This window comes from Carlito syrichta, unplaced genomic scaffold (genome assembly GCF_000164805.1).
Source record: "Carlito syrichta isolate Samal-C Ts95f unplaced genomic scaffold, Tarsius_syrichta-2.0.1 Scaffold308114, whole genome shotgun sequence".
Taxonomy (NCBI): domain Eukaryota; kingdom Metazoa; phylum Chordata; class Mammalia; order Primates; family Tarsiidae; genus Carlito; species Carlito syrichta.
In genome coordinates this window covers 1,029,161-1,041,876 of record NW_007252210.1, presented here as the reverse complement: position 1 = coordinate 1,041,876, position 12,716 = coordinate 1,029,161, and the positions used below count along the sequence as shown (strand labels likewise).

The window sequence follows — 12,716 nt, the reverse complement described above, 5'->3', positions numbered from 1 at the left end:
TAGGCTGAGCCACCGAGCCCGGCTTAAAGCCTTTAAAAAAAAAAAAAAAAAAGGAAAAGCAATAAGACTCAGTCTATTTTTGCTTCTTACTCACTCTTTTGTTCAGGTTTTACTGAAAGACATGGAGAAAGGCCATAGTTTGCTGAAATCGGCCCGAGAGAAAGGAGAACGGGCGCTTGCATACTTGGAGGAAGGCGAGGCTGAGACATTAAGAAAGGAGATCACTGATCACGTGGAGCAATTGAAGGAACTGACCAGCACTGTCCGGAAAGAGCACATGACCCTAGAGAAAGGTCTTCATTTAGCAAAAGAATTCTCTGATAAATGTAAATCGTTGACACAGTGGATAGCAGAATACCAGGAAATCCTACATAGTCCCGAAGAACCCAAAATGGAATTATACGAGAAAAAAGCTCAATTATCTAAATACAAGGTAACACGTTGTTACTCTTTAACAGAAGCATGCAGAGGTCATGCAGAGACCACCTGGGAGAGAGATGATTTCTTGTGTATATCATCCATCATGAGTGCTGAAAAACTTCCCCCACATGTCTTTTCTACCGGTGGCCTGTGATGCCATGATCAGTGAAGATTTATTTGGTTAAATACACTACTTTAGAGTTATTCTTCTATTCAGGGATCTGATATGTGAAGATTGTATTAATGAACTTGTTAATTGTATATATCAATCAATCAATGGAGCTCTTTTCTGACAGTGTGATCCATGTATAATATGGGTCCTCTATTTAAATCTTACTGGCATTAGGATCCCACACCTATAGGTTTTATCTGTCTCATGTAGAGCTTCCTTTTATCCTCTGATATCCAATGGCCAGAAGTAGACCAACGGTAAATTAAAAATGATATTTGTAAGAAAATAGGTTATAATTAGTAAGCCATAGCTACACATCTTAGAAATTAATTTTTGAAAGAATAGTGGTATAGATATAACAATACATGATATAGATACAAGTACTTCACATGCTCAAATTTTTTGACGCAATTGTCAGAGCTTATAAGTGGAATAATATGTGTTGTGAATTTGATCAGGAGTCTTTAGTGACAGTCTTTAATTACAGTGTGGTAACTTTTCCTGTCGGAAGCTTTTATGAATGCCTCCTCTAACCAATGCCTATTTCTGTCCTTGGCTTCTTTGCCAAGCCTGACAGCCTGTCTTTGAAGATGCCACAGAAGAATCGTAACCTTTTCTACCACCCTCCCCTTTCCCCCTGCGTCCTTGATATATATAAATCGCACTTTCAGCCTATCTCAGCAAAGTTGAAACTGTAATAGTTCTCTTTAACTCCACATCTAGCTCAAGCTAAAACTGACTTCATGACTTCAAAATCAAAAGATAATGGCCTTACTCCTTCATCTTAAGTTGGGATTTTTTTCTCTGCTGAAGGAAATAAGCTGGAAGCCAAAAATAAGAACTATATTAAATTGTAATTCTTTCTCATCCTTCCTTCTCCACACATGAAGGGCTATTTGATGTGTAACTATTCTTCTATATTTAAAAACCGTGTTAGCCATAATAGATCATTCTCTCCTTAATGTCTTGCACTGATTGATTCATAAAATATGTCCCAGATCTTTCTTTGAGGGGGATCATCTCATGCACACCACAAATACACACACACACACACACACACACACACACACACACACACACACACACACACACATTCCTCTTATTCACAAAGATGAGCTGGCTCTTTTTCTTTCTTTGTAATTCAAGGCCCTTCAACAAATGGTGCTGTCTCATGAACCATCAGTAAAATCAGTGAGAGAGAAAGGAGAAGCTCTTCTGGAATTGGTGCAGGATGCTACATTGAAGGACAAAATAGATACACTTCAAAGTGATTACCAGGCCCTCTGCAGTGTAGCAAAGGTAAGGCGAGACCAGAGATTCAGTGTTCATTTGACAAAATGTGTGCCCTGACTCCTTTCTCCTATTACATAATTTTAAAGGCTGGTATAGGTCAGTATTTTTCCTTTTATTCAGATGGTATTTAATTGGCATGAATACTATGTTTTTATCATTTTGAGTAGTTTTCTGATGTAAGTAACTCTACCTACCCTATGAGTTGCACTGGGCTTTTTTTTTTAGATACAGAATAGTTTTGAGTAGGCTTTCACTCGAATTTTACCTCTAATGGGCACCTGGTTTTACAGGAGCATGTCTTCAGCCTGGAGGCAAAAGTCAAAGACCATGAAGACTACAACAGTGAGCTTCAAGAGGTAGAAAAGTGGCTTCTGCAGATGTCTGGCAGGCTCGTGGCACCTGACCTCCTGGAGACAAGCAGTCTGGAGACAATTACCCAGCAATTGGCCCACCACAAGGTACACCTAACCTCTAAAGCCTGACCACGGATGGCTTTACCAGCCCTGCCTCTCTGTGTGTGTGTGTGTGTGTGTGTGTGTGTGTGTGTGTGCATATCTGTATTATAATAGCTATACCTAAAGAATCAGGTCTGAATCTCAAGCATATCTGAGCATTGAAAACAGTTGAATTTGAATCAAGTTCAAGTGAATCTAGGACCGTTGGGCCGGGAGTCATGGCTCATGCCTATAATCCCAGCACTTTGGGAGGCCAAGTCAGGAGGATAGGTTGAGGTTGAGCCCAAGAGTTAAAGATCAGCCTGAAGTCCCAGCTACTACTCAGGGAGTTGAAGCTCCATGATTGTGCTACTCCTGCCTGGTCCACAGAGCAAGACCTTATCTGTGACCAAAAAAGAAAATAATAATAATAATTAATAAAAATAAAACAGAACCACTGAATCCTGTCATTCAATGCCTGAACACATTGATACATTTTTCTCAGCTAATAGTTTTATCCTAGTCCATTTTAGAAAAGTACATCCAAAGACAGGATACATGACTAGTAATTAGAAAGTCTCTAATACTAGACAGGACTCTTCCCTTCCCTATCTCAGTTTTCTTTTTCTCCCTTTTATCCTTCAGGATTATAACAATACCCGTCCATCTCATAACTGTTGTAATCACATGACATAATGTATGAGAAGGCATTTTGTAAACCAGAAAGTTTACAAACTTAACACTGATATGGGGAAATCTTGTCTTTATTAATATGTAATTTTAGTAACTTGTCAACCAAATGACAGATGTAATATGGTCATGATTTTATGGAACAACTTATTTGTGCTCTTAATGGAAAACAATTTTAGTTATGCCGTAGTCAGTGTCTAATAGTGTGTCTTAGGGAAGATAGTTAACCTCTTTGGTCTTAGCAGTTCTGCCTGTAGGAAAAGATTTTACTTAACAAATGTGGATAGAAAAATCACTAGTTGATACCTTCTGCTAGGTACTGAGGAGGTACCAACCCAGTAGGTAGTCTGTCCTGTCAGTTACCTAATGGTGTAGTTGTTCTATTTCATCTCAAAGACAAATGGTTCTTTTTAGCTGAGTGTATATAATAACCACTAACTCAGAACCATTGGAAAAAGTAGTGGACCCTGGACTGCTGAGGGAATACCCAGGTTTCCTTAGGTTATAATGATGTTTCAACCCAATCAACCTTGTGTTGGGATGTGTCATTTGTCTTTAACATTGTATAGCAATAAAGAAATTAAAAGCTGATTTGAAAAAGTTAGTTGCTCCTCCCTGAGTAATCTATGAGAATGTTCTCTATAGAACACATGTGGGTATAGTGGTATGAACTAAAATCAGGCACAGCTATGTCCAAAACCTGCGGCTCTGCCACTTATTAGTTGTGTGACTTTGTTTTATAACCTCTCTGTGCTTCAGTATCCTTTCTAAAAAACCATGATAATACACATTTACCAGGGCTTATATATAATTCCTGGACATAGCAGATACTAATACTTAATAAATGATAAGTGTAAGTGCTATTTTCATTAATATAAATATTACTAGATATAAATTAGACATTACACAAATTAATAATTATAATTAGTTTATTATAGAGGCTAGATATTAGATATTAGGTAAATTAGATGAAATGCTAATTAGATTGTTTTAGATAAAAATTATACCAGAATTATAACCTAGAGAGCTGAAAAATATACGAACATTTTTTCTCTGGTAATAATGGCATGGAGCAGATATCTTTCTAAGGTTAGCCGCGAACACACTCTAATCTTAAAGATTATTTCTCATTCACTATGTAATTTATCCCTTAAACTTATTCACTCTTTCCATTGGATTATCTCTGAAAACATACATATGCTTTTGTTTTCATTTAATTTGTAATTGAACACAAAATTTTTTTAAAAAATATATTAGACAGTGAAATTATCTATATTATACTTTGATTAATAAATTATTTAGAAATAGCCGGGCTCTGTGGCTCAGCCTGTAATCCCGTGCCTTTGGGAGGCTGAGGTGAGTGGATTGCCTGAGCCCGCGGGTTCGAGACCTGCCTGGGCAACTTGGCGAGACCTCATCTCTACAATAAATAAAAAAAATTAGCCAGGTAGCGTGCGCCTGTAGTTCCAGCTACTTGGAAGGCTGAGGCAGAAGGATCGCCAGAGCCCAGCAAGTCGAGGCTGCAGTAGCCAGGAGTGGCCACTGCACTCCAGTCTGGGTGACAGAGTGAGACTCCAACTCAAAAAAAAAAAAAAAAATTATTTAGAATTAAGTGGAATTATGAGAATTCTGGATTGGTTTCATTTTTGCAGGCAATGATGGAAGAAATTGCTGGCTTTGAAGATCGTTTGAACAACCTTAAAATTAAAGGAGACACTTTGATTGGCCAATGTGCAGACCACCTGCAAGCAAAACTTAAACAAAATGTGCACGCTCATTTGCAGGGCACAAAGGATAGTTATTCGGCAATCTGCAGTACAGCTCAGAGGGTGAGTACCACCAGACATTCTATGAGGACGATGAATTGTGGAGACAGGCTGTGTATTCTATAGAGATTTTTCATAAATGGGATTGATGTTTAGATCTTTGGGATGGTTTTGGTATGTTGCCAGCCAGGAAACAAGAGGACAGATTTCACAGTCACTATGTGAACCCAGAACTAAAGTGTTGTGCATTTGGTTGATATGACTAAGCAGTGAATCTCAGACATTCAGTTTTATCCAATTCATTAATTCCATGAATTGATTATTAAAAACTTTGTTAAAAGTTGATTTGTTTGTTTTATTTGCACACTAGCAATACTCCTCTCTAATTCATCACTTATTCTGTAACATAATAAACTTATCTCATAATTTTGATCATTATTTTCTTTTTAATTGTGTGTAGTGTAAATTCTAATCTGGTGCAGTATTTTTGTGCATTCATATAGAAACTGTGAAGGAGTAAGTACTAATTTTGACTTATATTTAAATTAGTGTATCCACTAAAACAGGACACTTACGGTAATAGAAAGAAGTCTAAAATGTATAAGAATTACTCTTTTAATAAAAACAGTAAAATAAGTGAATTGCTTTTTATTATTCTAGATTTTTTTTTTTGAGTTGGAGCCTCACTCTGTTGCATAGGCTGGAGTGCAGTGGTATGATCACAGTTACCACAGCCTTGGGCTCAGGTGATCCTTCCACCTCAGCCTCCCTAGTAGCTGGGATTACAGGTGAGCACCACCATACCCAGCTAATTTTTAAAAAATTGTAGAGAGGCCTCACCATGTTGCCCAGGCTGGTCTTGAACTCCTGGGCTCAGATAATCCTCCTATCTTGGCCTCCTAAAGTGCTGGGATAATAAGCGTGAGCCACTGCACCTGGCATATTCTAGAATGACATTGCAAAAAGTTTTTACAAACTTTTGTAGGTCTTCTTTTAATTTTTTTCTTTTAAAGATGTGGGGTACAATTCAGGTTTAGATATACAAATGGTCATCATACAGGTAAAGTTTGGGCCTCCTTTTGGTCCCCACTTTGCCTGGTTTGAGATCAGGTACCCTTATTGATGTTATGTGCCCCTCCTCCCTTCCCTGGCAGTGTCCTGCTACTGCCAGTCTCTTTCTTATAGTATTATGGTAAATGTTCAGGGTCTGCTTATGAGTGAGAGCACGTGGTATTCAGTTCTTTACTTCTGTGATAGATCACTGAGTATTATAGACTCTAAATCCATCTAAGTTACTGAAAAGTGCATATGTTTGTTCTTCTTTATGGCTGCATAATATTCCATCGTGTATATGTACCACATTTTAAAAATTCAGTCCAGTTTCAATGGGCAGCATGGTTTGTTCCACATTTTTGCTATTGTGAGCAGTGCTGCAATAAACATACATGTGTAGGTATCTTTTTGGCAGAATAATTTGAGTTCCTCTGGGTATATTCCCAGTAAGAGGATTGCTGGGTCATATGGAAGGTCAATTTCTAGTTCTTTTAGGAATCACTATACTGGTTTCCACCAGCAAGTGGGACCTCGTTAAACTGAAAAGCCTCTACAAAGCAAAATAATCCATGAAGAGAGGGGAGACAGCTCACAGAATGGGAAAAAATATTTGCCAATTGTCTGTCTGACAAAGGCTTAACAACCAGGATCTATAAGAAACTCAAACGTGCTGAAAGGAAAAAAACAAATAGCCCCATTAAAAAGTGGGCAAAAGACATTAATAGACACTTCTCAAAAGAAGACATACAGGTAGCCAACAGATACATGAAAAAGTGCTCAGCCTCATTAATCATCAGAGAAATGCAAATCAAAACCACATTCAGATACGCCTAACCAAAGTAAGAATGGCCATTATTAGTAAAACAAACAACAACAGATGCCATTATTAGTAAAATGGACATTATTAGTAAAACAAACAACAACAGATCCTGGTGAGGATGCAGAGAAAAGGGAAGGCTTCTACAGGTCTTCCATGTATGTTTCGTGACTGAGAAGGCCAATAGGAACTGGTGATACGTACACCAGTGACATGGTGGGAATGATCTGTGTTCAATATGATTTTTTTTCTAAATACTAGGTTACATTAGTCAATTCCCTAGACTTCAAGTCATCTTCAAAAGTTAAGAAAAAAGAGGAATAGAGAAGTTTAATAAATAATTGCAAATGATGACAAAGAATGGAAAAGAAAGGATAAGAAGGGAATTGAAGGTATACATAGAACTTTCTGGTGAGCTCATTTGTTCACTCATTCAACAGAGATTTCTTGTACACTGACTTCCTTCCTAGTGAATGTTTTCTCTGCATTAGGGATATAGCTTAGTTTTAAAAGAAAAAAAATGGTAAGTGTTAGAAAGACCAACATAATTATAAAAAATTTAAAAAGCAGATGAAATCCTACAGACATAGTCAGAATCTCAAAATTAAAGCTTGCACTACTGAGAAAGAACAAAACACCTTTCTTCTTTAAATTATGCTCGGAATAAGACTAAATAAAGAATAGATCCAATGTCGATTGGATGAAAATGATAAGTTGTAACAGATGAAATAAAATAGCAGAATTTGATTATTACCTCTTTTGTCTCAAGAAAGAAAGAAACCAGGCACAGTGGTTCATGCCTATATTCCAGCACTTCGGTAGACTGAGCTTTGCTTGAGCTCTGGAGTTTGAGACCAACCTAGGCAATATAGCAAGATGTCATATCTACAAAATATCAAAAAATTAGCCTGTTGTGGTGGCACATATCTGTAGTCCCAGCTACTTGGGAGCTGAGGCAGGAGGATCACTTGAGCCCAAGAGGTTGAGCTGCAGTCAGCCGTGATTGTGCCACTGCACTCCAGCCTGGTCGACAGAATGAGACCTTGACTAAGAAAAAATAATAATAATAATAAAATGAAATAAATAAAATAATGAAAGAGAGATGTCCAACTAAACTAATTCCTTTTTTCTGTTTTTTTAATGAAAATATCATAGGTATATCTCATCTTGTTCTTGAGACACATGATAATTTTTAATATATTTTTATAGATAAAATAAAAATTGTTTGGCTGGTTAAGTGTTAGTTAACTGAATGCACATATTAGAGAATATATAAATTATTCAGTATTATTGTTCTGGAAAATAACTTCTAAGATAAACTGAGGGCATCAATGTCTCTGCTTCCCTATGTTTTAATTTGGATCCTATTTGATTCTACCCCTAAAGTGAAGTATTGCTGTTACAGAAGTATTGGTTATCTTTTTTGCGATTGTGTTTTATTTTTACTTTTAGTTTCTAGCTTAAAAAAAGTGCAGCATGTACAAGAGGATCCCCCAAAAACCCGGAAATTATTTTTTTAATTTTAAAAATAAATTTAAACATATTTAAACTTCAATCATGCTTCAAAGTACTCTCTGTCTGATATAATACACTTATGGAGATGGTTTTTCTACTGCTCAAAACAGTTTTTGAACTTGTCAATTTAATACTTTTTACTATTTAGTCATTTTTTGTTTCACCTCTTCCATATCAGCAAAACGTTTCCCTTTAAGGACATTTTTTCATCTGAGGAAACAAAAAACAGTTGCTCGGGGCAAGATTGAGTGAATAGGGAAGATGGGAGAACATGGAGATTCATGTAATTTTTTGTTAAAATCTGCTGAATACTCAGAGTAGTGCAGACAGGTGCACTCATAAATCAACCATCATGAAATGGGCAAATTCACTGAAAGAATCTCCAAAAAAAAATTCACCGAAGCTGACCACAGTTTCTCATAACAACACTAGCTAGTACATTAATACCACTGGCTTCCTAGAACACTTTTCTAGCAGGCAAGCCTGTACCACACAGGGCCCGCCCTCCAAGTGATAATTCTGGGTTTTAGGTGGGGTCCCCTGTCTTATACTATTGGAAGAAAAGCTGCAAAAACCTCTGACTTATGTTTATGAGAATTTACTTCAATGATTGCACATATTCTAACACGTATTAATTCTGTTCATCTTCTCTTCCCCTGATCCGGAAATTGCATTGTGATTGTGGATTAGGAACTTATCAACTGGGGCAACCCATTTTACATTTTGGGACATGTGCAACCACCTCAGATATTTGTATGCTATTGAGGAGTCCTGGGAAAAATTAATGTAAATGGACTTGCTGTGTTTCATTGACTTTCAGTAATCTTTATAGAGATAGATATCTGCTCACATAACCTCAGTGTGGTTGTTTTGTCTCAGGTATACCGGAGTTTGGAGCATGAACTTCAGAAGCATGTCAGCCGGCAAGACACCCTGCAGCAGTGCCAGGCCTGGCTTTCTGCAGTCCAGCCAGATTTAGAACCAAGCCCTCAACCGCCTCTTAGCAGGGCAGAAGCTGTTAAGCAGGTAGTAGACTCCTGAAAGTTTATGTTACTCTTGTGAGTTGTTCAGACAGTCAATGAAAAGTTATGAGGTACCTAGGATGTGCCAAATTCTACTGGCTGCTGGGAATCTGAAAGTATAAATGAGATCTGAGCTTGGCTCTTGTTGAGTTCATGTTCCAACCAAGAAGACACCAAGGGAACAACCTGGTAGAATAGAAAGAGAATGAGCACTGTAACCAAAAGATCAATTCTGATACCTAATGGGTAGGGAGGATCATGATGAGTCACGTAATTTCTCTGAACCTCAGTTTCCCACTGTGTAAAGTGATGCTTGTAAATATACTTACTTCTAAAAGTTATGATGAAATCCAAAGATCATACCACAAAGTAAAGTGATTTATAAATACAGAAGCAACACTAACTCCTCCTATAAGTTTTTGGCATAAACAAGGTACTTAATAAATAATTATTGAATGGATTCTGAATGTGAAAGAAGCCTACTTTATATTAAGTTGACACCCACATGCTTAAGATTTTGCTGCTGAGGCTCAATCAGAATATGTGGGAATTTTTTTTGACTTTTGTAATAAGCAGCTTTTTAAAATCAGAATATGTGGGACATAATTTTTTTGATGTTTGTACTAAGCAGATTTTCCATGCAGTTTTAACCCTGTGGGAAAATATTTTAGAGGAATTTAGTTGTAAAGATTATTGCTGCCAGATATGACTTAACAGTATTAAATAAATAATTCCATTTTTAATCACAAACTGAGATTAATATAATGCACTTGTTCATTTAGTTCACATAGAGGATGTATCTAGTTAATTCATTCCCAAAGGATATTTTCTAAAGGCTCAAATCATTTGCATTATTTAAGGCATTAAATGGTTCACCAAAGTGTGCATTTTATACTTTATAAAAATAGGATCAGGACAAATGAAACATGGTTCTCTTTGAATCAAGATAAATTAATTAAAGGCCATCTACATTCTGCTGTTTTTTATTAGACTGTGAGCTTTCTTGAATCATTCCTTGTCTGTGGCTGTTTGTTTCCAATGTACTTTATTCAGAACAATCCAGAATAAGGCTTAATGTTTCTCCTTTGTTTGTTAGCAAAAAAAGAAAAAAGGGGGTGAGGGGAGAAAAAAGTATTAATCCCACAAACCCTTTGCTAGAACAAGAAAAGATTTGCTACACTTTTCCAGAACAAGCTGTGTCTACAGGAGGTTCTGGCTCCTTCTCAGATTCCAGATGATGTGACTGTGTAGTTTACTGTTTCTGCCTCTTCCACACATCTCTCAGAATGGTCTTTCCTTTGACGGTAGCCAGAGAAGGGAGTTAGAGGTTGTGGAAATTCAGATTGCAGTCACTCTGAAAGGGAAGGGTTTCTTTGTTGTTTGTTTTGTTTTACTTTTTTAATGTTTTTTTTTACTTTATTTTATTTATTTCATTATTTTTTGAGTCAGGATCTCACTCTATCCCTAGGCTGGAGTGCAGTGGCATGATCATGGCTCGCTGCAGCCTTGACATCCTGGGCTCAGGCGATCCTTCTGCCTCAGTTTTCCAAGTAGCAAGGACTATAGGTATGTGCCATCATGCCTAGCTAATTTTTTTTATTTTTTAGTAGAGATGAAATCTTGCTATGTTGCCTAGGCTGCTCTCCAACTCCTGGGCTCAAGTGATCCTTTCACCTTGGCCTCCCAAAGTGCTGAGATTATAGGTATGAGCCACTGCACCTGACTGTTTTGCTTTAATTAGTTAGTTTTTATCTTGGCAAGTACAGTAAGTCCTCAATGCCATTGATAAGTTCTTGGAAACTGTGGTTTTACGCAAAATGTACAGCAAGTCTTCAAACAATATCATTTCTTTCACAACATGTTGTTTTATTATAACAACAAGGAAACAAACATCATTTTGCTGAAAGTCACAGTTTCTAAGAACTCGTGGATAACATTGAGGACATACTGCACTATTCATGTAAAACTGAACAAGCCCTTAGTTGTTGGATAGTTTTAGTGTGTGACTGAGAATCCCACTCCTCATGACTTCAGACAAATCAGTTGGGAGTCAGGCTTTGACCAGTCACAGTTAAAATGGTCATGGTCCCAAGATACAATGTCTTCCACATAGTAAATACTCAATAAACAGGTGACGATAAAACACTCCACACTACCACAAGAAAAAGACACAACAATTTGATTCCAATCAGAATGCCATATGTTCTTATAAGACACAAAATGTGAATTTTGGGAAATGAGAAAAGTACTATCAGAGTTTTATTTAGAGCTGATTTTAGCAAAAACCTTTTATGACTGTTTTGTCACTGACAATCTATATGCTGCTTCCAATACTTTTGGAATCAGGCCAACCTCAAAATAAATTATTATTTAATATATTTCTAAAATAAAAATTCTGAAGCCGGGCTCGGTGGCTCAGCCTGTAATCCCGCACCTTTGGGAGGCTGAGGTGAGTGAATTGCCTGAGCCCGCGGGTTCGAGACCCACCTGGGCAGCGAGACCTCATCTCTACAATAAATCAAAAAATCAGCCAGGCGTGGTAGCGCGCGCCTGTAATTCCGGCTACTCGGAAGGCTGAGGTGGAAGGATCGCCGGAGCCCAGCAGGTCGAGGCTGCGGTGGCCGGGAGCGGCCACTGCACTCCAGTCTGGGCGACAGTGAGACTCCAACTCAAAAAATATAAAATAAAATAAAATAAAAATTCGGATAGCTTATTCTCTTCTCATTTCCACAAGTTATTTGAGACCAATCACATCCTCTGGGTCATAGGTGTATGATGTAGTGCTTTTGCACACTGGTTAGTGACTCATAATATGGATTGGAAGTGAAATACATTGAATTAAAAAGGTGCTACTTCTGACTTAATGGCAAACTGATCTGTATTTATTATATCCACAAAAAAACAGTATGTTTAGAGGAAAGGGTGCTGAGATAAGAGCCACAAAATTAGGCTCCATTATTGACTTTATTATTTTGAAAATCTCAGAATGGTCTTTCCTTTGACAGTAACCAGAGAAGGGAGTTTCTGTAGGCCAGCTTTATCCTGTACAACCTGTAGTCAGTACCCACTTCCTTATTCATTCCTATTTATGCAGTAACCAAGAACTACGTCTCACCACCTCAATCATCATTCGCAGTTAGGCCACCACCATTTTTATACGATCCCTTAAGTAGCCTAACGCTTGGTCACCATCGCTGCCTGCTGCCCCTGCAGATGTTCTCCACAAGACGTTTAGAGGGATTCTTTTGACAGTCGATGTCAGATCATGATGCTCCCAATATCTTCCCATCACACTTAGAGAAAATTTCAGCTTTCTTACCATGGCCTATGAATAGTCTGGTTATATACTGTATATGTTTTGTTTCCCAAAAGAAAGCTTTTTAATAATACAGTGTCTGCTTTCCATAATGCAATGGGACTATAGCAGTGGTTCTCAACTGGGGAAGAAAGGGTGCCTTTGTCCTCCAGGACACGTGCGACAAAGTCTGAAAACATTTTTGGTTGTCACAGCTGGCAGTAGTGAGGATGCTGTTG

At 37.6% G+C, this 12,716-nt stretch overlaps 1 protein-coding gene across 1 annotated transcript in view; it reads left to right on the top strand.

Annotated features, from left to right (window-relative positions):
• SYNE1 (spectrin repeat containing nuclear envelope protein 1) overlaps nt 1-12,716 on the top strand; it is a 391,665-nt gene that overhangs the window by 164,912 nt on the left and 214,037 nt on the right. The window contains exons 64-68 of the mRNA XM_021716025.1: nt 107-433; nt 1,739-1,891; nt 2,176-2,343; nt 4,662-4,838; nt 9,040-9,186. Of these exons, the coding sequence (XP_021571700.1) occupies nt 107-433; nt 1,739-1,891; nt 2,176-2,343; nt 4,662-4,838; nt 9,040-9,186 (972 nt within the window). The remainder of the gene's footprint in view (nt 1-106; nt 434-1,738; nt 1,892-2,175; nt 2,344-4,661; nt 4,839-9,039; nt 9,187-12,716) is intronic.